General features: G+C 41.0%; 1 protein-coding gene and 1 long non-coding RNA gene across 4 annotated transcripts in view; one reads left to right on the top strand and one right to left on the bottom strand.

The window, feature by feature from the left end:
* Nucleotides 1-17,731, top strand: part of GRM7 (glutamate metabotropic receptor 7) — a 411,272-nt gene extending 393,541 nt beyond the window's left edge. For all 3 annotated transcript variants that reach the window (XM_081901588.1, XM_081901586.1, XM_081901587.1), the window contains one exon: nucleotides 16,488-17,731. Coding sequence is in view for 1 of the 3 variants with exons in the window: in XM_081901587.1 (XP_081757713.1) it covers nucleotides 16,488-16,537 (50 nt within the window). In the remaining 2 variants the exon portion in view is untranslated. The remainder of the gene's footprint in view (nucleotides 1-16,487) is intronic.
* LOC309365364 overlaps nucleotides 14,027-22,676 on the bottom strand; it is a 32,929-nt gene continuing 24,279 nt past the window's right edge. Inside the window, exons 2-3 of the long non-coding RNA XR_014166056.1 lie at nucleotides 16,338-16,493; nucleotides 14,027-14,500 (exon numbers count right to left, since the gene is read on the bottom strand). This is a non-coding gene — a long non-coding RNA (uncharacterized lncRNA). The remainder of the gene's footprint in view (nucleotides 14,501-16,337; nucleotides 16,494-22,676) is intronic.

The raw sequence follows: 22,676 nt of genomic DNA, 5'->3' as shown, positions 1-22,676 counted from the left end.
CAGTGTTCTCGAAGCTACCAAAATGAGTTTGACTAAGCTGCGGGAGGCAGTGGAAGATAGGAGTGCCTGGCATGCTCTGGTCCATGGGGTCACAAAGAGCCAGACGCGACTAAACAACTAAACAACAACAAATTTTGAATGAGTATCTCACCACTATAACAAACTGAAGACTCTGAACTGCATAGATAACTAGACAGAACTGAAATTCTGACAGTTCGAGAAAACAATGAGTCTTGCTATTTGGGGAGAAAAGACAGCAGGTGAGTTCGATGGAAATTATTTCCATGCGTGGCTTAAACTGTGGAGAAGCCAACACAGTCTTGCAAAAAGAAAAACATGGTTAATGGCATTGTTTAAATGTGAGAAAGTAATTTGCAAGTCTTTGTTATCTTTCAAGTCACTGGAACTTAAATGAGAACAGACATATTCAGCAGTCTTAAGACAGTTTACATTGAAACGGCTCTCTGTGATTTATGCTTTTTAATTAAAGGCACTTAAGGTTTACTGTAAATTATGTGAGCTGGTTTTGTTTCTGAATAATGCATCTTTGTTTCAATCACAATGAAACAATGTAGCTACACATTTATTAAGACCCTCTGCCACAGAACACATCGTGGGTTCCTTGCACACCAAAGAATGGAGGCAAGGGAGTAATTCACAAAAATAATACATTCATCAAATTAAATGTTTTCCTACCCTGCCTAACAAAAAAATGCTGTTCTTCTAAGAATTCATCCATGCTGAAAAATAAAAATAATAGCAACCTGCTTAGGATTCCCTAGGTAATAACTAATCTCTGTTCTCTTTTTGGTCCATTTATGCCTCAACTCTGTGCTGTTAGAGGTTCAGGGATGCTTTATAGTTTGCAAGTTAGATGGAATTGATATAGATATTTGAATAGTCTACCAATTGATCCAAGGGTGGTGCTTTGGGGGCACCTTACAACTCTGCAATCCTATGATTCTATTGTAATTCTGCTTCCAACATCAATGGAGCATAATTAGACCCACAATGTAAATTGTGTACATTCAATTAATGTGCATGGTTTTTGTCCCAAAAAAGTAAATAGCACTGCAAGGAAGTCCTTGGGAAGTGGGATGAAGAGATGGTTTTTGTTCAGACTGTGGGAGGAAGAGAGATTTATTTTCCTGCTCTGCACCACCCTTGGTTCAGGCTTCCCCATGAGTCCTATTCACATAACAGAAGAGTACATTAATTGCATTAACGCATTTCATGACACATTTTATTTGACCCTTAATCTCTTACCTGTAGAAAGACAATTTCTCTGTAGAGCTCCTAACATGAATGGCCATATGGCATCTGCATTTGTCCACCTTTTATCTGTAAATGTTTAATCTTCAGCATCACTTGCTGTGAAATGAGACTGCCATTATTTTGGCCATTGCCCAGTGAGAGCTTCCAGATCTGTGTCGCGTGTTTCCTTATAAAGGTTTAATACCTACACTTAGTTTACCATAACTGGTTTATCAAACAGTTTGACTTGAGTGTAGAAGCACTTCCTTTATTTTAATGGGTATCCATTTAATTACAAATACTAATCTGAACATTTATCGTTCAACCTTAATATGCTGATGGGTACTTTGCTGTAAGTAAATTCCTTCAAGTACACATTGATGGGTCTTCTGTGCTCTAAGTAGATTGTAAATTATTTTAAAATATTGACTATATTAATGATGCACTCCAGAGGATAATAGTCTCCGACAGACTCTACACTGCATCGATTAGCTAGCTATACTGTCAATAGATACTACCATATTCCAGATGGCACACAGTAAAGCAGATATTTTCTGCAAATTATACAAAAGTAGCTGAAAGTTCCTGGCATCTCTTGGGAATTCTGAGAAAGAACAGAATTCTGAGATTTAGCCTGAGATTTATAAATTGATAATAAAATATGTTCACTTGTGTGCACACACATGACCTGACTATGGAAAATCTGAATAGAATCCAACCCAGAATTTGGGCTTTTAAATTAACACTGTCTCCTTTCTCCTGCCCCTGATCACAAAACAGTATGTTCTCTGTGGGGAACATAATATATTAACATTAATATTAATATTAATTTATTATTTATACGCCAGCCATATGGCTGGGTTTCCCTAGGCACTCTGGGCGGCCTCCAACAAAATATAAAAAATACATTGAAACATCAGTCATTAAAAACTTCCCTAAACATGATGGCGGAGCAGACCCCTGCAGGATTACTCACTTGGCACATGGCTCAATTCCTGTATCAGCTGTCACTATTACAAAGGGGGCCAAAACCAATGGCGAGAGATATCTTTGGAGATGTCCACATCAGCACATTTTGGAACTGCTACATCAAATTGGGCAGCGATATCTTCAGAGGCATCCAGACTGGCACAGTTTGAAACTGTGTGGTCCACCAGCTGAATTCAAAACAGGGTCTGATGGCATTCAATAATAGGCCAAAATCCACTCCTCGAACCTACCTAACAGGGCAACAATATTTCCAGAGGCATCTGAAGTGGTGGAGTTCAGAATGTTTCGGTCCACCATCTTGATTCCAAATAGCATGCAGTATCCAGAAAACTGCCTCCTTCCTCTTGGGAACCACCGTATCAGGTTTGGTGATGGTATCTCACGAGGCTCTGGAATGCACAGAGAACAGACACACCACCTTCCAAAATATATGGTAGATCTGCTTAGAGTATGAAAGGGGCATCAACAGCCAAATGCTTACTACTTCAAAAAGAAGACATGCAGTTGTCTGTAAATGTTTGCTTATTGTAGTCTGTCAAAATATTAACAACCTCAACACCTCTTATTTTCCATTGATTGTGTTAGAAATGGTGGGGGTTTTTTGTTTTTATTTTTAGCTTGTTTGCTTTTTGCTTCAGAACATTATTTCTTGCAATACCGGTTTCTATGACAACATGGCGCATTTTTTGTTTCGTGTGATTTTTCTCCTTGTTTTCACCAGATCTATTCATACTAGTTTCAAAGAGGGTTTTATATGGCACACCCGTTGATGAAGTCATATCAGTGTGTTGTACTGAGTACTTCTTTGGCTTCCATTAAGTCCTTAGTTCCCATTCTGGGCTAACTGTTTAGATCAGTTATTTTCACTATGCCTAAATGATTTAATTTCAAACCTGTTTCAACTGAATGAACTCTTTTAGAGGGTTGCAGTCTGTCAGCCTTTGCCATTTAACCCATTGTCTCAGAAACAGAACTGTGATGATACCATAAGCTCTGGACTGCCCACGACAGGACAATTGGTGCATCATTAAAATAACAGAACTGAACCAAGGACATGCACTCAACGCAATCTTATGTCTTGATGTGCAAATAGCGCTAATTAGATTACAACTTCCTGTCTGATAATAAAGCTTAATGCTTACAATTATGATTGGATCCAATGGGCTGCTGTTCTTCCTGAATATTGGCAAAGGGGACTGGCCTTCTTGCACAAGAGGAGTCTAGCCTCATCCTCTGTGTAGTTACACTGTTGTAGGGCCAGAACATATGTGCTACACAACCTTGTGCATAAGGAATTGAACCATGTTAAGTCTCATTAAAAGAAACAGCAGTACCAGCTGTAGGTGTAGTTGAAGGATACATGACAGTACTGCAGATTTAAGGCTTTAGAATAGTAGCTGGAGCAGAACTAAGCAGCTGTGTTCTGCTTTGGGTTCCATTAAAACAACAGGGGCAAACTATTCTTTTTTGTAACACTACAATTAAAGCATCCTTTTCAGGAGGAAGATTCATAACAGATGTATTTCTGCTGGGTTTGAATTGACGTAAGTCAGAATGCCTTGCTTCAAGGATCATGCTCTTGGTGAGCTTTGCAAGAACAGCTTCTAAAAACAGGTGAACAAATTGACTAGTTGTCTGGGGGAGAAACGACAGTAAATATGATCTAATGATGCAAGACATCTCAGAGGATTCCAAAATATTTGAAAATGGGTCATATAAACTGAAAATAACTAAAACAGCAACACACAGTTATTGGTACAAGTTGCCAGAATGTGGATACACATTCAAACATGTATCCCACTGAAAGCAATGCTGTGCGGGTAGATTTAATCCAGAACCCCTCTTCATGCACTGCTTTTGAAGTCTTACCATGCAATTTAGAAGCCATCAAGTGATTGCCCACTTATGTCTGTGTATCTCCTTAAGTACCTACAATAATGTTATTAAATAGAAATGTAATACAATTAAATACAAAAATGTAATTAAATAATAATAATCCTCAGCTCGTTTGCAGTCAGACTCATCTCACCTTGTTTTGATCCACTTCAGGATTATACCATTCACATCTCCAGAGTTTGAATGCTTTTTGGTTACTCAGTGCAACTTTCTGGCTTCTTGTGAATATTGAAGAATCCATATAATTAAGGTAAAGGTAAAGGGACCCCTGACCATTAGGTCCAGTTGTGACCAACTCTGGGGTTGCGGCGCTCATCTCGCTTTATTGGCCGAGGGAGCCGGCGTTCAAATTCCGGGTCATGTGGCCAGCATAACTAAGCCACTTCTGGCGAACCAGAGCAGCGCACGGAAACGCCGTTTATCTTCCCGCCGGAGCGATAGCTATTTATCTACTTGCACTTTGACATGCTTTCGAACTGCTAGGTTGGCAGGAGCAGGGACCAAGCAACGGGAGCTCACCCCATCGTGGGGATTCAAACCGCCGACCTTCTGATTGGCAAGTCCTAGGCTCTGTGGTTTAACCCACAGTGCCACCCTATCCATATAATTAACTAGCTCTAATTTAGATAAGGCACCTACCTGTACCATCACATTGTGCAGTGCAATGTGCAATAATAAATATACTGCAGTAGAACAAGTATTGTAATCTGATGACTGCTACTTCAAACTGCTCTTGCAGGCAGCCAAGGTTAAAGAAAATTATTATGGTGAACATCTATAATTGTTACTTATGGTTCAGGCATCGTTTTGTGTGATAGTATTTTACCAGTTCCATGGGTAACAGGCTCACACAGTTCTTTGATATTTTACTTCTATTGTTAGCCTAGTCTGAGTTTGCTTAAGGATTGTAAATAATGTGCATTTATAAGAAAGCTAATAATGAGAGAGTCTCAGGGTAGCATTCAACCCTGACTCAGTCATGAAATACTTTAAAGAAGCAAACACATAAATGTAAAATGACCAGCATATAACCATGTGTGTATGCAAACCAAGATACTGAATATCCAGTTAATGTCCTTAACATTATTCCACCAGCAGAGATATTGGGTCATGGAAGAGGAAGAAGGTAGGAAATGTTTGGAGATTCCTCTGGCAGTGCTTGCCCTGCCCACAAATCTATTCTGGTTGCACAAGGCCACCAATTCGATACCACCTATTGACTCTAAATGCAGAAATATATTGATGAATGCCTTAATTTGGCTCTCTAAGGATTTTGAAATCGCATTTTGTTTTTACAGTGGTACCTCGGGATGCGAACAGGATCCGTTCCGGAGCCCCGTTCCCATCCTGAACGGAAGGCAAGACGTGACGGTGCGTCTCTGCAGGTTGCGTTTCATTGCTTCCGTGCATGCGCGTAACGTCATTTTGAGCGTCTGCTCATGCGCAAGTGGCGAAACCCAGAAGTAATGTGCTCCATTACTTCCGGGTTGCCATGGAACGCAACTCGAACGTGCTCAACCGGAAGCACATTCAACTCGAGGTATGACTGTTTATATTTGAGGTTTGTGTCTCCTGGATAGATACTCGACACAAGTCATTTTAATGGCTCAACACCAAACATAATTTCTGTACCAAATTATAATTTCTGTACCAAACATAATTTCTGTACCAACCTTAAGAAAAAGAAACATGAGACATTTGTTCCATTTGTCACTTCACCAACAACTACCAATGCATGTTCTGGAGGCTTAACTACAAAACCAGATAGGAAACAGTAGGTGTCCCCGATGTGCCGGTTTGCCCATTTGCTCAGATCTTAGCATTACTATGCATTGTTCCTCATTTGAAGGCACAGAGTCATGGCCTAATGGAGAGTGGTTCTCAGCCTGGAAACCTACCTGTGCATTTTTCAGCTTTCGAAGTGAGTAGTTAGTCTTGCACAATTTATAACACCTTGTAAAATTGACCATCTGAGTACTGTGGTTTATTGTTCTGAGCTTTGACCCCATTTAAAGCACAGGCCAGCTTGTTAACTAGCACCCACAATGTGAGTTAACATGTTCTCAACATGTTGTCACCCCATCCCTCTCCAGATTCATGACAACCTTGGAAACCTATTTCAATATTCACTTACCTCCCTGGCAGTAATCCCCAATGTACTCAGGGGGATTTGCTTGGAATCTTTGATTTCTGCTCCACAAATGAAAAGGAATAATACTTGCTGCCTCTTTAGAGCGGGTTGACTATTGTGTATGCTATTCTGAATTCTGAGGCAGGTGCTCTGCCTTCAAGGAGAATCCATCAGTGCTGGAGGGGCAAATAGAAAAGAGCAAACAAATTATAAAGTTTGAATTTGTTAGGAGAAGCTCAGTTCTGAAAAGCCAAAGATCAGTTCAGCATATAAGTGGATTCTGATGTTATCTCTGCAGAACCATTTCAAATCAGCGTGCCTAAAAGTACCTGATTGTCAACAAGCAATAGTGAATCAAAGGGGGGATCTGATGTACATCAGCACATGAAAGGCAATGATGACATGAAATGATGTTGTGTTTCCTTCTGTGCTTCAGCTTTCGGTGATAGACGTGCAGGCATTTTAACGTGATACCCCAAATGACCCTGGAGTTTACACAGTATTGAAAACAGTCTCATCCTTAATTTCATTTAGCTAATACAACCGTTGGTGGCCATGCTCTGAACTGTTTCCAAAGACCTGGACAGAATGTGTCAGTTTCTGTCAGGATTTTGGCTTGAGGTCCTGCTGTGAGGGGGGTACAAAAGTAAACTGAGGCTGGAGTCTCATCCTTCTCTCCCCCCCCCCCAATGTATGAGAGCTCTGAGCAAAATATGATACTGTTAAGGCAATGAGACAAGCAGTCGAGGCTCCAGGCTCAGCTCTGTGTGTGTGTGTGTGTGTGTGTGTGTGGCTTATAGACTTATACAAGTCTCTTTAGTAATAGTTTTATTTCCAACATACCAGCTCATTCTGCCAGTAGCACTGAATTGCCACCAGTCACTGTCATCTCAAAGGGATGCCCAGCTCTGATAACCTTGGGAAAGTAAATGTAGCATTTCTGCTAAGAGGCAGGCCCTAAAATTCTTAACTGCCTCTTCTGGCCTACTTGCCGTTGAAAAACGGATAACTCTCCAAATTTCAGATGTCAAGTCTTCCTCTAACAATGGCAGCTAGCTCATTTTGTGACATGGTGAAATTAAAAAGCTCCCTGCACATTCCCAGAAACCAATATCAACAATTCCAAAGTTTGAACTCCCTTCATCTAATGCGGAGAAATGGTAATAGTTGCTAAGCAACCTGCAACTCTTCCTTCCTTCATGCCATTTCAGTTCATTTCAGCTTTTCAGGCTGTGTCTAGAGCTACTTAATTTGATCCTATTTGCAGTGACAATTTAGGCCTATACACCTTAGATACCAATTCCCAAGGTGCATATAAAGAGCTCTGCCACATTTGGGGGTTGTACCTTGTGAAATCGGAATAAAATAAAAATAATGTGATTTCACCCCTTTGAAGTCTGTCAGGGAATGTTAATACACTTGTTTTAAACCAATTTGTTCCTGTCCTGCAATGCTTCTGAATGGCAGTTATATCGCTATTAATAATACATGCTTGTAGCTGCTATGCATCGCGTAGTAGCACAGGCAACATTTTCAGACTTGCCACACAGAGCCAAACCTTGACCTTATGCTTGGATCCACATATTTTTCCATGTTCCTGTCCCACATGGATATGAACACAATGCAAGCTAAATAAATATAGGGTGGCTGCATAATACATGGGAATTCTCCTCCAGGTGTGTCTTTTTTTAGAAAACAAACAAACCCAAGGCCATATTTCAAAACATTTCAGAAGCATGCTCTTTTATTCATTCCATAGGCACTTTTAATGTGATCATTTGGCTGTAGCCATGAGTTTAGGGAGAGGTGGGTCTGGCAGCAGAATTGCAAATACAGCTAGTCAAACTGTATTTGAAATTAAGCCGTTTATGCAACAAATGCAGTCACTCAAACAAGCGCACTCCTTGTATCAAATGCAATCAAATAAATCAAGTGAAAATAAGTGCTTGTCAGTCATGCTAGCAACCTATGCTTTCATCGGCTGTAATGCCGGAGGCTGTGGTGAACAGCAGTGTCTGGCGCATTCCTTATGTCTACAGAAGTAAAATGAGCTGGAAAAAGAAGAAAATGTGAATATTCAAGGAAGGAACCTTGAATATTTCAGATGGCCAGCTACCCCAAGGTCTCCCTAGCTATGATCCTGGTGGGTAAATTAGGAATTAATGTTAAAAAATAATAATAATGGCACTCGGTTCCAATCACTTGTTATGCTCAACTCCATGATCCCTGGCCAGAAGCTTACATCCTAAGAAGCAGCTTTTCAAACCGCGCCCACCAGACAAATGCAGAAACTCCTATCTGTCCCACAGTACTGAAAACAATCCTGTGGTCTCCTGTGCTAAGAAAGGGAAGCAGTTTGGTTTTCTGTGCAAGTGGTCATTATTAAGATATATTGACTCTTTAATAGCACTTTTTAGCTAGACTGCATAGCAGAATCCCTCTAAAAATTATCCATCATCCAATGCTTCATTTATATTCTTCTGTACTGTCCTCATGGGCACTTGGTTATGCTGTAGCGTGGATTTCTTAATCTTCAGTGCCTCATATAAGTTCTTTATAAAGCATCATTATTAAACAAGCTTCTATTCTGGTGGTCATTTAACTGGAAAAACAAAATGTTTATCATCTTGTTGCTGTGTGCACTTGGTATGCCCGAAGTTCCTTAGAGGAGCTTGAAAGCATCTGGATTTAATATGCACTTTAAAACAATCTGATTAGAGGAGTCCTATGACTGCCACGGCAAAATGAATAAATACTACAACATTAAGATGCCTTGATATTGTAAATTACCTGGCTCTCTCTGTACGGGAGCTGTAGAACAGGCAAATAAACAAATGCACCAGAAATCAAATTACCCCAAAGTTAACTACAAATCTCACAGACCATTTTCTTCTTGTTCCAAAGCAGGGCCTCCTGTTTCCCCATTTACCACAGTTCAAGACAAGCTGTAAATGAATCTTTTTAAAGCCATGTCAACTGCCATGTGAAGTATTACATCTTGCAGTACAAATTAGGTTTTCTTTGAAGCATGGGAGGCTTTCCGCGTTGAGAAATAAAAGCAGCTTTTCCCCCAACGTTGGTGTCGCTTTGGTTCAGACACTGCCTTTGTATTAGAAGAAGTCATGAAGTATTAAAAGCTACAACTGGATTCTGATTTGATAATGTTGCGCTGCCATTGGAAAATAGCATCAAATACACCCTCTAACAGTGATCACAAAACAAAAATAAATCCGGTTAAGAAGGAATACAACGCTGATATCATTTTCAAAGATGATTGGGTTATATCGCAGCATTTGTTATTTGTTATCTTTTAATAGTCCGTCTAAAAGCAAAATCCAGCAGACATCCTTCCACAAGTCTTCAAAAGCATGGGAAAGCTAAGTTGATAGGGAGAGAGTAGGAAGCAGTAGGAAAGGAAAACTTTTTCATTTGCTTTTTCCCCCAAGCTGAAAGCATGTTGGTGGAAGTCTGAAGACTACTGTACTTTTCTGTGTATAACACTAGTTGTTTTTTTTACTTTAAAATAAGGTCAAAAATCTGGGGGCATCTTCTACACGGATAGTGCATATGCCCATTTTCTAATTTTGGGGTCTCCAAAAGTTGTTGTTGTTGTTTAGTCATGTCTGACTCTTCATGACCCCATGGACCAGAGCACGCCAGGCACGCCTGTCTTCCACTGCCTGCCGCAGTTTGGTCAGACTCGTGTTTGTAGCTTCCAGAACACTGTCTAACCATCTCATCCTCTGTCGTCCCCTTCTCCTTGTGCCCTCCATCTTTCCCAACATCAGGGTCTTTTCCAGGGAGTCTTCTCTTCTCATGAGGTGGCCAAAGTATTGGAGCCTCAGCTTCACGATCTGTCCCTCCAGTGAGCACTCAGGGCTGATTTACTTAAGAATGGATACATTTGATCTTTTTGCAGTCCATGGGACTCTCAAGTGTCTCCTCCAGCACCATAATTCAAAAGCATCAATTCTTCGGTGATCAGCCTTCTTTATGGTCCAGCTCTCACTTCCATACATCACTACTGGGAAAACCGTAGCTTTTACTATACGGACCTTTGTTGGCAAGGTGATGTCTCTGCTTTTTAAGATGTTGTCTAGGTTTGCCATCGCCTTTCTCCCAAGGAGCAGGCATCTTTTAATTTCGTGACTGCTGTCACCAACTGCAGTGATCATGGAGCCCAAGAAAGTAAAATCTCTCACTGCCTCCATTTCTTCCCCTTCTATTTGCCAGGAGGTGATGGGCCCAGTGGCCATGGTCTTCGTTTTTTTGATGTTGAGCTTCAGACCATATTTTGCGCTCTCCTCTTTCACCCTCATTAAAAGGTTCTTTAATTCTTCCTCACTTTCTGCTATCAAGGTTGCGTCATCTGCATATCTGAGGTTGTTGATATTTCTTCCGGCGATCTTAATTCCGGCTTGGGATTCATCCAGCCCAGCCTTTCGCATGATGAATTCTGCATATAAGTTAAATAAGCAGGGAGACAATATACAGCCTTGCCGTACTCCTTTCTCCAAAAGTAGGGGGTGTCTTATACATGAGGGTGTCTTATACACGAAAAAAACCTTTTTATGTTGTTAGTTATTGAGACAGATGGGGGAACTTGCTGGAAAACTGCATTTTTTTTCCCTATAAGAGTTACCTGCGCCTTGCCCTCCCCCCGGAATTATTATAGGCTGCTGCCAAACAGAGTCTGCCTCTCTCACCCTGGTCTCTCTCTAGCTGCTTGGGGACTCTGCATTCTATTGCCTAGGGCCCTTGTACCTACGGGACCGCCTCTCCTGGTATGTCCCACGGAGGACCATACAGTCTTCAAACAAAAACATCTTGGAGGTCCCAGGCCACAGAGAGGTTAGGCTGGCCTCAACCAGAGCCAGGGCTTTTTTGGCTGTGGCCCCGATCTGGTGGAACGCTCTGTCACAAGAGACTAGGGCCCTGCAGAACTTGACATCTTTCCACAGGGCCTGCAAGACAGAGCTGTTCCACCAGGCCTTTGGCCAAGGCACAGTCTGACCCCCGCCTTTGGCAATCCTCATAAAATGGTTGCCATTAATTGGATTCTGAATTGTTTTAGAATGAATTGATTTTAGAATGCTGTGTTACTTTTATTGTTAAAACAAAAAAAAATTCCTTCCAGTAGCACCTTAAAGACCAACTAAGTTAGTTCTTGGTATGAGCTTCGTGTGCATGCACACTTCTTCAGATACACTGAAACAGAAGTTTCCAGACCCTTCTATATAGTGAGAAGGTGGGGAGGGGTATTACTCAGAAGGTATTACTTTTATTGTTGTTAGCCGCTCTGAGCCTGGCTTTGGCTGGGGAGGGTGGGATATAAATAAAATTATTATTATTATTATTATTATTATTATTATTATTATTATTATTATTATTCAGCACAGCTCGGAGGGGGGAATTGAGGGGAAATAAAGACACAATGAAGCTGTGGATTTATATCCCTCGAAGCAGGAGGCTGTATGTTTCTAAATAACAGCTGTAGGAAACCACAGTGGGGGGAGAGGGCTATTGCACTCAGGTGCTGCTTGCTGGCTTCCCGTGAACATTTGGTTTGCCATTGTGAGAACAGGATGCGCAGGACAAAGTGGGCCACTGGGCTCATCCAGCACTGCCAATCTTATGTTAAATAAAAACAAGTTTGTTGTTGTTGTTATTTAATCGTTTAGTCACGCCCGACTCTTCATGACCCCATGGACCAGAGCACGCCAGGCACTCCTGTCTTCCACTGCCTCCCGCAGTTTGGTCAGACTCATGTTTGTAGCTTCGAAGACACTATCCAACCATCTCATCCTCTGTCGTCCCCTTCTCCTTGTGCCCTCCATCTTTCCCAACATCAGGGTCTTTTCCAGGGAGTCTTCTCTTCTCATGAGGTGGCCAAAGTATTGGAGCCTCAGCTTCAGGATCTATCCTTCCAGTGAGCATTCAGGGCTGATTTCCTTCAGAATGGATAGGTTTGATCTTCTTGCAGTCCATGGAACTCTCAAGAGTCTCCTCCAACACCATAATTCAAAAGCATCAATTCTTTGGTGATCAGCCTTCTTTATGGTCTAGCTCTCACTTCCATACATCACTATTGGGAAAACCATAGCTTTTACTATACGGACCTTTGTTGGCAAGGTGATGTCTCTACTTTTTAAGATGCTGTCTAGGTTTGTCATTGCTTTTCTCCCAAGAACCAGGCGTCTTTTAATTTTGTGACTGCTGTCACCATCTGCAGTGATCATGGAGCCCAAGAAAGTAAAATCTCTCACTGCCTCCATTTCTTCCCCTTCTATTTGCCAGGAGGTGATGGTCTCAGTGGCCATGATCTTCATTTTTAAAAACAAGTTTAGCTTTCAGTAAATGTTTGTAAAGCAGCAACTTAAACAGTTTTGTTTTATTTTTTGACCAGGAATACTCAAACAACACAAAAAAATGCATCTAGTTAAACCTTGTGTGGTCTGTTTCCCTACCTAAACATTAAAACAGATTCTAGTTCCACTGCAGCGCCTTCCACCCTGCCCACCCTCACCCACCCCATTTTAGCTTTTCACTCTTTGTCCAATGGTGTTCCAAGCCCAATACTAATTAATTATTTTGGCTAGTTCATGTACTTTGTATTTCCACTTCTCCTCCCAGTCTCTTGGCCAATCAGAAGGGCAGTGGAATTTTGTGTGAGAATTAAGTTCTCTTTCCTGTAATTTCTTTGATTCCTTCCCCACTTTTGTGTTAATGTTTCACTTCCCCCTTAAGCTTCAGTTTCTTGGGCTGAGCTTTTGACCCTCCTGTGAAGAAAAGCCTCTATCTAAAAGCTATCCTTTTTCAACAAAGAATACAACACAAAAGACCGAAAAGCTTCATTCCTTTACACTTTATTAGGACCAACCGAAATGTCACAAAATAATGAGCAAGCTTTCACGTTCTCCAGAACAGCCATAATGTCTGCATCGAGACATGGGGTGTTGTTCAGTGCTATTCCTACTCAGAGTAGATCCATTGAAGTAAATGGGCATGACTAGCTGAGGCTTGTTAATTTCAGTGCGTCTTGTAAGACTTTCAATGAGTAGAATTTCAATGAATACAACCCAGGTAGGGATAAGGATAGTCTCTCTTAGATGCCACAGGTTTCAGGTTACATTTAGAATTCTGGGACAAAGAAGCAATGGCTGACCCAGATTTTCAAAAACACGAAGTTACCGAAATCCGCCTGAAACACGTGTTTCTTGTTAGGCAGAGAGTTTTTATATTGGCAAAGCTGAATATTGATTTTAGGAAGAGTTCTATTTAAAAAAAGGCCATCAGAAGTGGCTTGCCCAGTGGGGCAATGGCAACTCTAGATTCCCAGTGTACGTATTGTTCCTTCTTACCAGGAGGAGATGATGCAGCAGGGAAGTCAGTGCAGTGTGGACACACCAGCAAGAGCACCAGATTGACTAGTGTGCCTCCACTGTGCCACCCCCTGTGTTGTCTCAACCCTCCTCGCTCAGTAAGCAGTAGCATTGCGCCAGGAAAGAAACACTGTGGCTGTGTACCATCAGATGAGCTGCTTCTGAAGTCAGCTGAAACCAAATCAGCTGGAGTGAATGGGATCCTCAAATGGTAAATTCCCTAAAGAGCACCCTGCAGAGACAAAGGAAGTCTCCACTTTTAAGACTGAGTCTAGATGCAAATCTGATGGCTACAACATCAGGCCAATTTGTCGCTTTTTTAAATTTGTCCCCTGCTTTACACAAGGCCCATCCTGGAGAACTCAAAATCTTGTGCCAACCAGTTGCCCAACTGTGGATTTTATTTCTGCAGGCGGCAAAATTAGGAGTCTGCCACACACATAGCATACAACAATCCCTATTTGATAGACTGCAACAGCCTTGGTCAGGCTCACGTTCTGAACGAGTTGGACGCTTGCTCCATTATTGTGACAAGAAGGTGAATTCATTAATGATTGCGACGCTTTCTCAGAACTGTGAACTGAAAGCTATATAAAATGTCAGAAGGCGTGTACTTTGTAAACCAAGAAAATCTTTAATAAAACTATTTTTTTTAAAAAAAAGTCATCTGCTGCTATTAATGACATCTTTATTTTATTCTGAAAACACTTTTATAACCTTACTTTTTTGTGGCCCTTTTCCACTTAAACGTTTTAGGGTTATTGTTCTTCAGTACCATCACGACACAAACCCTTTGCGCTGCAGAACTGAGAATTCTGATACAAAGCCTTTCATTTCATATCAATAACTGTTGGAAAGATCCAAAACCCAAAGTCAGTTTGCAATCTGTTCTGGCCATTTTGTGTGTATATATGAGGACATCTAATGCTATTGCCATTATTACTGTCTGGATCTTGTTTACCAGGTGCTCCTCTCTGATTAGATTGATGGCATTTTGCAGCAGCAGATGCTTAGCAAGTTACAGCTGATTCCCCCCCGCCCCCGCTCCCCAATAACAACAGGCACAATCCACCGGCAGCTGGTCCTCCACAAACACTGTGAATGAATTAAACTTATGCCAGGGCACAAGCATAGCCACCATTTATTTCAGTGGGGTTGTTAAGGAGAAGTTCCTAGTAGATCGAATTACTCCCTGCTCTTTCTGAACGGTGCAGCTGTAAGCATACTTACAGGTTAACACATGTAATGTTAATAATAAACACAAGCATGCTATTCACCCTTCGTATATTTATATACAACCAATTGCCATTTAGCAATTTGCCACTGATGACAATAATTGAGGCTGTTACTTTGAGATGAAAATTGATTTTGTCTGATGTGAATGGTGGCTACGCACACAGAAGTATTTCAGGTTTAGCCGTAAAATAAAATTACCGGCAAGCGTCCAAATAGCCCCACAGTTACGTCTGTGTCAGTAGGGGCTCTGGGGCCTCCCCAAACCTTTAGAAGCAGATCTGAGGAGGGTGGGAGGGCACAGTGGGAAGGAGACGTCATTCCACTTGTGAAATGACTTTGCTGGATTCAACCCTGTTGGACGAATTCAGTCTCACGTGGTATCAAACATTCTGCCAGCGCAAGAATTTCAACTTGCCAGAGAGAATGACCCGGCCTCTCCCTTCCCCACATTCTGTTTTTTTGGGATCTCCTTGTTGGGATACTGCCAGGGAGACAGAGTCTATCATGCCCCCACGCCGATGCCGGACGATCCATCGATCTCCCGTAGAAACAGTATCAGTCAATTAGCGACACGAAGCCTCAGAAATAGCTTGCCACATTCCAGAGCTCGTGCACGCTCTATCAGCAGAGTTCGTGCAGCGAAAGACGCACTCAGGAGAGCATATTTACAACTTTATTTAGCGTTGGTCAGAACAAAGAGAAAACATGACTGCCTGCTTCGATGTCTCAGGCACAGTGAGAGAAACGAAAGCAATAACAAAAAGAGAAACTTCCTGTGAACAGGAAATATGCAGACTCTGTGACTCACAAAGCCTGCTCCCTTTTAAGGTGGAACGGAAATATCCTAACACTCCTGACATACATACCCCGGGTGGAGGGCATGGGGGAAGAAGAAGAGGCAAAGCCCCATTGCGCAAGTCCTTGTGCAGGGCTTCTGCTGATGGGACTTGTTAGGTAAAATCCACCTTATGTGTGTGCACATTGTGCAACCACATGTAAACAGGCATGCAAGATTTGGTTTGCAATGGAAATTTATATACAGTGGTACCTCGCAAGACGAATGCCTCGTAAGACGAAAAACTCGCAAGACGAAAGAGTTTTTCGTTTTTTGAGTTGCTTCGCAAGACGAATTTCCCTATGGGCTTGCTTCGCAAGATGAAAACGTCTTGCAAGTTTCAATGCATTCCTATGGGAATCCGTGCTTCGCAAGACGAAAAATTCACAAGACGAAAAAACTCGCAGAACGAATTAATTTCGTCTTGCGAGGTACCACTGTGTGTGTGTGTGTGTGTGTGTGTGTGTGTATATATATATATTCTCCAAATGGGGAAAATATGGTACGATAGTGGACTACTTGCAAGCTCTTCACGTGCGAGAAACGACTTACATTGGTACGCCTAGGAAGATGGACTAGTAATAATGTTTATGGGCTGGTAATTTTTATGTACCTGCATGCATGCCTGTGCCACTCTGCTTCCCTCTTCTCTCACCATAGAACGCCAGCTCCCAAATGTTGGTATCTACCAACAGACCATGGCAGAAGATTCAGCAGGTTCTTGTATTGCTGATTGGTCTTCTCTCGCCCTTTTCTTCCACAGGCCCTGCTGCAAAAAAGAAGTATGTCAGTTATAACAATCTGGTTATCTAGTCAGCTGCATCAGACGGAGCCATGGGAGGATGGAGATTTTCATCCATTCAGTCACCTAACCTCGTGTAGGCCTGTTCCTGAAACCGCAGCGTATGCACTGCTGGAGACGTTGAAAGGCCAGGCAGTTATTATGGAGGATCCAAGTATTCTGAACAGCTGCTCTATGAAAATATCCTTAACTTATTCTTGGCTTAATAAGTCACTGGCACTGCCACTGGGCTGTGATGTTGGACCTTTTCTTCATTGTATGGGAGGTATGACCTATGAGCTCCGACCAGCTTCTCCCGGGTGAACTGCAATTGGCCATGGTGACTTTCAAGGGGCTATTTTTGTCTTTCTATGTACTTCCAAACTGCAAGTTTTTGAACTTTCTGTACAGTTTGTGAGGGATTTTTGCATATTGCCATTCATGTCGTTTCAGAGGTTCACCATTGGTTTTGAATGCACAGTTATCATGCAAGCCCTGCTCTTTCTAACTTTAGCACACTAAAACAAAAATGACAAAACCCCTGAGATTTAAAAGAATTTATGTACATGACTTGTATGATTATTACTGTACTACTGCAATTCATATATGTTATTTTTTTAATTAAAACAAAAGGGAGAAAAAAGATACTTAAGACCAAAAACTGTGCTGACCAAGCAAGCCCCTCACTCTGTCCCCGCCCCTTTCTTCCACCTCCACCTCCATTCTCTGCCTTTCATAATTCTGATGGCAACAGAGAAAGCAGAACGGATTGCTGAATTTTGATAGAGGTCGTCTTGATATTTGGAATGCATGCCAGTAATGTATTTTACAGTACATGTTAATAATTTATGTTGGATATTTGTATTTGTGTTTCTATTTTGTTCTTTTCATTACGGTATATAACTATTTTGCAATAATTTCAATAATTCTTATGGTATTTGAAAGAAAGAAAACGGCTTTTACATGTCTTGAAAAGATTTTTTTTTCTTTGTTAATGCCCCACTATTGACTGACCAGTGTGATTTAAACAAAAAAAAAAGACTTTTAAGGGAAAAAAGCATGTATGTTTTATACTGTTTGTAATAAGTAATTTCGTTAATCTTGCTGCTTATGTGCCAATTTAGTGAGAACAATCTTTGCCGCAGAACTCCCCTCTTTCCATACTCTCAAACCTGTGATATTGTCTAAGAATGTATCAATAAAACATTTTGGTTAACTTTTCTTTATTTACTGTAAAAATGCTATTTTCTAGTTGGGACCCCACTTCTCTTTCAAGGTTATATCAAGGTGGCTAGTCTTTGCTGAGATAGAGACGAGACAGGCAAGAAGTCGCAAGAAAAAGCACGTTCCCTGTGTTTGTGTGACAGAGGAATGGATTCCAGAATTGGCTGCTTGCTGAACAGAAGACTATTCTTGGCCAAGGTGAAGTGCACAGATTGGGTCTATTTGTGACTGGAATATAAATTGTATATACACAGCAAATGTAAAGGTAGGTTGGAAAACAGGCAACCACTTTAGGGTATGGTCACTCTAAATATTCCAAATGAACACAGGGCTCGCTGTACAGTAGTTTATAAAGGTAGGAAGTATTAATTATTGCCCACAACTAATGAGATTGCCAAGAGGTTTTCCTTTACTTGGGATTCCCAGCAGTCTTGAGTACTGGTCAAAAGCAATTGAGAAAGGAAAGGCTACAACCACACTAGTGACTGCATGTATGTAATTTTGCTTTCCACAGTCAGTCTGTGTGTAAGAAGGTTGCCAGATGTTGGATATAAGTTAAATTCATCCCTTCACAGTATGACTGCAATGAAAATGAGGCCAAATTCAACATGGCATGATTCAAAAAGACCTCCAAGGATCACACAACAAGTTTTCTATAGGATGAAAGAAAAAGAATAGGGTGACTCATACAGGTCAAGACAGGTGATTCAGTTAGATTCTCTTTCCCGACAGATGAGATGGCACACCTGCATGCTACCTTCAGGCAATGCAGCAATATTTTCTGTCTAATTTGAAGATTAGATTCCAAAGTATTTATCGTCCCTTTTTATCCAGACAACTTGATAAATTATACTGATGAAGGTAATCAGCATCAAAACAAAATGTGACAGCCGGGAGGCATTAGCCCACAACAGAATGCTATGGATGAAAACCTTCATGTTCCAATTTTGACTGAATCTTGTTGTTGTTATTTTAAGGGGCTGAGAGGGAAGAGAGGGCACTCAAGAACTTTTTCAAAAGCCATACCTGAATGGGAGCCATACCTCAGTGAAATATACATACAATTCACACAAATATATGGGAAATCACCATAACCACCATTATGCATCCTAGATCTAGTCAGGATGCGCTGCAATGTTGAAAAAGAATGCCTGTGTAGGCATCGCCATTCACTTCTTTATGATAAATCTGCTTTCAGACTGAGAGCTGCCACTTCACTGAAATGTGTGAGTCTGTGATAGGTATGGGACTTCTAAGGCATTTTCAGGAATGGATAGGTAATCCTGGTGCCCTGGTGAACTCCAACTCCCATCAGGCTCAGCCAGCATGGACAGTAGTCAAAGTTAGTGGGAGCTGTAGTCCAGCAACATCCAGACAGCATCAGCTTCCCCATCCCTGCTATAAGGGATAGCTGGATAGGAGTGACGATCTTGGAAAACAACTTTTAAGTAAATCATTCATAAGGAATGTGAGCACTGTAAAAGCAAAGAGTACAAGAGTTAACACCTGCAATTTTCCATTTGTTTTCAAATGTCATTTCAAAAAAGAATTGAAAAATGTCCAATGGCTTTTATTTATTTTTATTGAAAATATAGTTTTGCTTTCCCTATACTTGGTAAATTCATGAAAAAGTGAACTCCTTTCCTGATTTCTTCACAGTATTACAAGCAACAAGGTAATTAACTATGATTAGGAATTATAGATCAAGCTTCTGTATTATACTTGATCCAGTCTGTTGATACAGTAAACATAGAGCACATGAACACATAATGCATTCTATTTTGGACATTCAGTAACATTGGACACTGCCTTTTATTTACTGAGTCAGACCACTGGTCCATCTATCTCAGTATCATCTCCACTGATTGACAGCAGCTTTCCAGCATTTCAGTCAGGATTGTCTCCCAGTCATACCTGGAGATACCAGGGATTGTACCTGGAACCACATTCTGCATGCAAGGATGCTCTACCAACGAGCCATGGTGCTTCCTCAAACTTCTGAGTTACACAGAACATAACACTGGGTTATGGAAATTAAATATAGGTTTCCTAAAAATATATATTTGGGGGTCTAGGAAAGTTTGATAAGCTGTGTCCAACTTATAGCATTGCATGCAGACTTTTTCATCTTAAGGTGGATGGAGGAAGCATATAGGATTGTCAACTGATTACTGTGAATCAGAAAATTACTGTGGGTTTGACTTGAAGCAATCCTGGATCACAGCTTGAGGCTTAGGCAAAATAATGCTCAGGCCAGAATGACTGGCTGGTGTTCCTTAATGGTAATGGAATATGTTGTTCTGGGAGATAATTGTTAAAATATGGCTTCTGGAAACACCTCTTGAATGTTCTGAACAGGAGGAAAGGAAGGCAACATACCTTTTCTGAGCCTCCTCGAATGAAGCTGTTTTTGCAAAAAAGAACAAGAACACTGAAATGTGTTGCAAAAAAAGAACAAGAACTGAGATGGAGGGAGGCAAGGAGCTTTAAGATTTGCAAGGTTAAGAGCATCTATGGATGGCTTTCTGCCTTTCTGCAGATGTGATAAGGCAGTGGATCTGCTACTCGGCTGGAGTCCTGCACTATCTACCTCCACCTATGCTCAAATTGTCTTTTTGTAAATAAACATTATAAAAATATTGTAAATCTCCAGTGATCTGTCCTGCTAAAGAGATCAAAGCAGGGTAAATGCTGCCCCTGAAACTTGTCAACACTGAGGTAAGTGGGGAACATGTAACAATATATGACAACACTATATTAACCATGGATCGTGTGAGTAGGTTTCAAGTTATACAAAGCAATAAATGAAGACGCCATCATTATGCAAATATATATTCCATAGCATTTTGGTGTAACAAAAAGATTCCACTGCAGGTAGAAAATATTTCAAAAAGTGGGCATGTCTATAAATGTTATTATCTTCTTTCTGACTACCAGTGATGGAACCACATTATCTATGATTTAGGGCCAGGAATGAGTGGGGGAAAGACAGAGATTGCCATCCACCAGTAGACATGATTGATGATTTGCAGCATATCAGCAAGAGTTTCTGACTCTTAATTATTTAACAACAGCAACAACATTGTTACCCTGATCTTGTTGGATCCCTGATCTGTCATCCTTCTGTATGGGTATAGTTTGTAACTGGATCCATCAGCAACACTCAGAGCCATTACTTTGCATAGGCTCTGGTGGGTCATTGTTAAGCTTCTAGTAAATAGCAAACTAGATCCTGCAAACCTGGACTCTGCTGCTTGAGTATTCAGAAAAATCACAGCACAACTGTGGATCAGGAATTGGTTACATTGCAGAAAGCAAAGAGTAGGAATAAATGGATAGCTCTCCCAGTGTAGAGATGTAGAAGGTGTGATCTGCCAAGATCAGTATCATGACTTATACTTTTGATTAAGAGTTAGGGGTGAGCGGTGAGGTGGCCAAATTTGCTGATACTAAAGTTTTCAGGGTTGTTAAAACATAAAGAGAGTGTGAATGGGAGGTAAAATGACAAATGCAATTCAATGTAAACAAGTGTAAAGTGATGGATGTAGGGGCAAAGAAAATCTTAATTTTTGCATATATACTCATGGGGTGTGAACTGGCAGTGAGTGATCAGGAAAGAGACTCTGGGGTGGTTGTAAATAGCTTGATGAAGATGTTGACTCAGTGTGCGGAAGCCGTGAGAAAGGCAAATTCCATGCTAGGGATCATTAGGAAAGCAATGGTATCATAATGCCATTATACAAATATACAGGGCGGTTAAATGTGGAAAAACTGTGTACAGTTCTGGCCACCTTACCTCAAAAAGGATAAAATTATCCATGGCACTATAACGTGGATAGCCAGATAAAAGAAAGTACTTCTTGATGCAACTTCAGGATACTATGCAACTTGCTCACACAAGAGGCAGCAATGGCCACCCACCTAGATGGCTTTGAAAGACGACTGAACAAATTCATGGAGAAGGCTATCAACAGCTACTAGCCATGATGGCTGTGCTCTGCCTTCACAGCTGGAGGTAGCAATGCAAATACCAGTTGCTGGAGACCACAGAAAGGGAGAGTGCTTTTGTGCTTGAATCCTGCTTGAGGGTTCCCTACAGGTATCTGGTTGACCACTGTGAGAACGGAATGCTGGACTAGATGAGCCACTGGCCTGATCCAAGAGGCTGTTTTTTATGTTCTCATGTTTAATATAATATAATATAATATAATATAATATAATAATCTTTCACTGCTATGCTGGCCTCCGATTTCAATGGGTTGATGTTCTTAATTGCTGCTCATATGTGTTATCAATTTCTCCTGCTCAGACTAAATATGTATTTCGAACCAGAAGTAGTGGGAAGAAGAAATGTGAGTGGCCAAGGTATTATATCTGGGTTGTAGCCATTCTCTACATTTTTAAACAGGATGACTGATAGCCAATTTTCTCCATTTTTAGTGCCTCTTTATTAAGTAGCATTCTACAAGCTTTCCCAGGATGCTCTGCTCTGAAATAGATTCTTTAACGTCAAAGAAGCTATTGAGTCATTTATCCAGGGGCAAACTGTATGCATTTCCATAGGTGTTCCAGACCCATAAAGACATGCCTCAGTAAACACTACCCACATATTCCCCGAAGGATTCATTATTTTCTCCATGAATCACACACGTTCAGCAACCTGCCTCAGCCATTTAAATATTTACATGAAGGGGAAACAACAGGGAGAAATAGGTTTTCGGTAAATATGGATCCTGAGCAGATCCATCATTTCTGAAAGTGTAAACTGATTTCCATTATCCAATTTCCTACTGCAGTGGTGGATACAGTAAGACGAAAGAGATGACGTCATTCTTTGCCCTGCACCCTAATGCACAATAATAATCCTACCATTAAACCACAAACTAACACAACATTTTTCAGTACTGTTGATTTGTGTTCTAACCATTAGACCCTGTTGCTTTTGTA

The sequence above is a fragment of the Podarcis melisellensis genome, assembly GCF_964234715.1.
Source record: "Podarcis melisellensis genome assembly, chromosome: 2".
Taxonomy (NCBI): Eukaryota; Metazoa; Chordata; class Lepidosauria; order Squamata; family Lacertidae; genus Podarcis; species Podarcis melisellensis.
The sequence above is the reverse complement of the archived record's forward strand: the minus strand, read 5'-3'. Positions and strand labels throughout refer to the sequence as shown.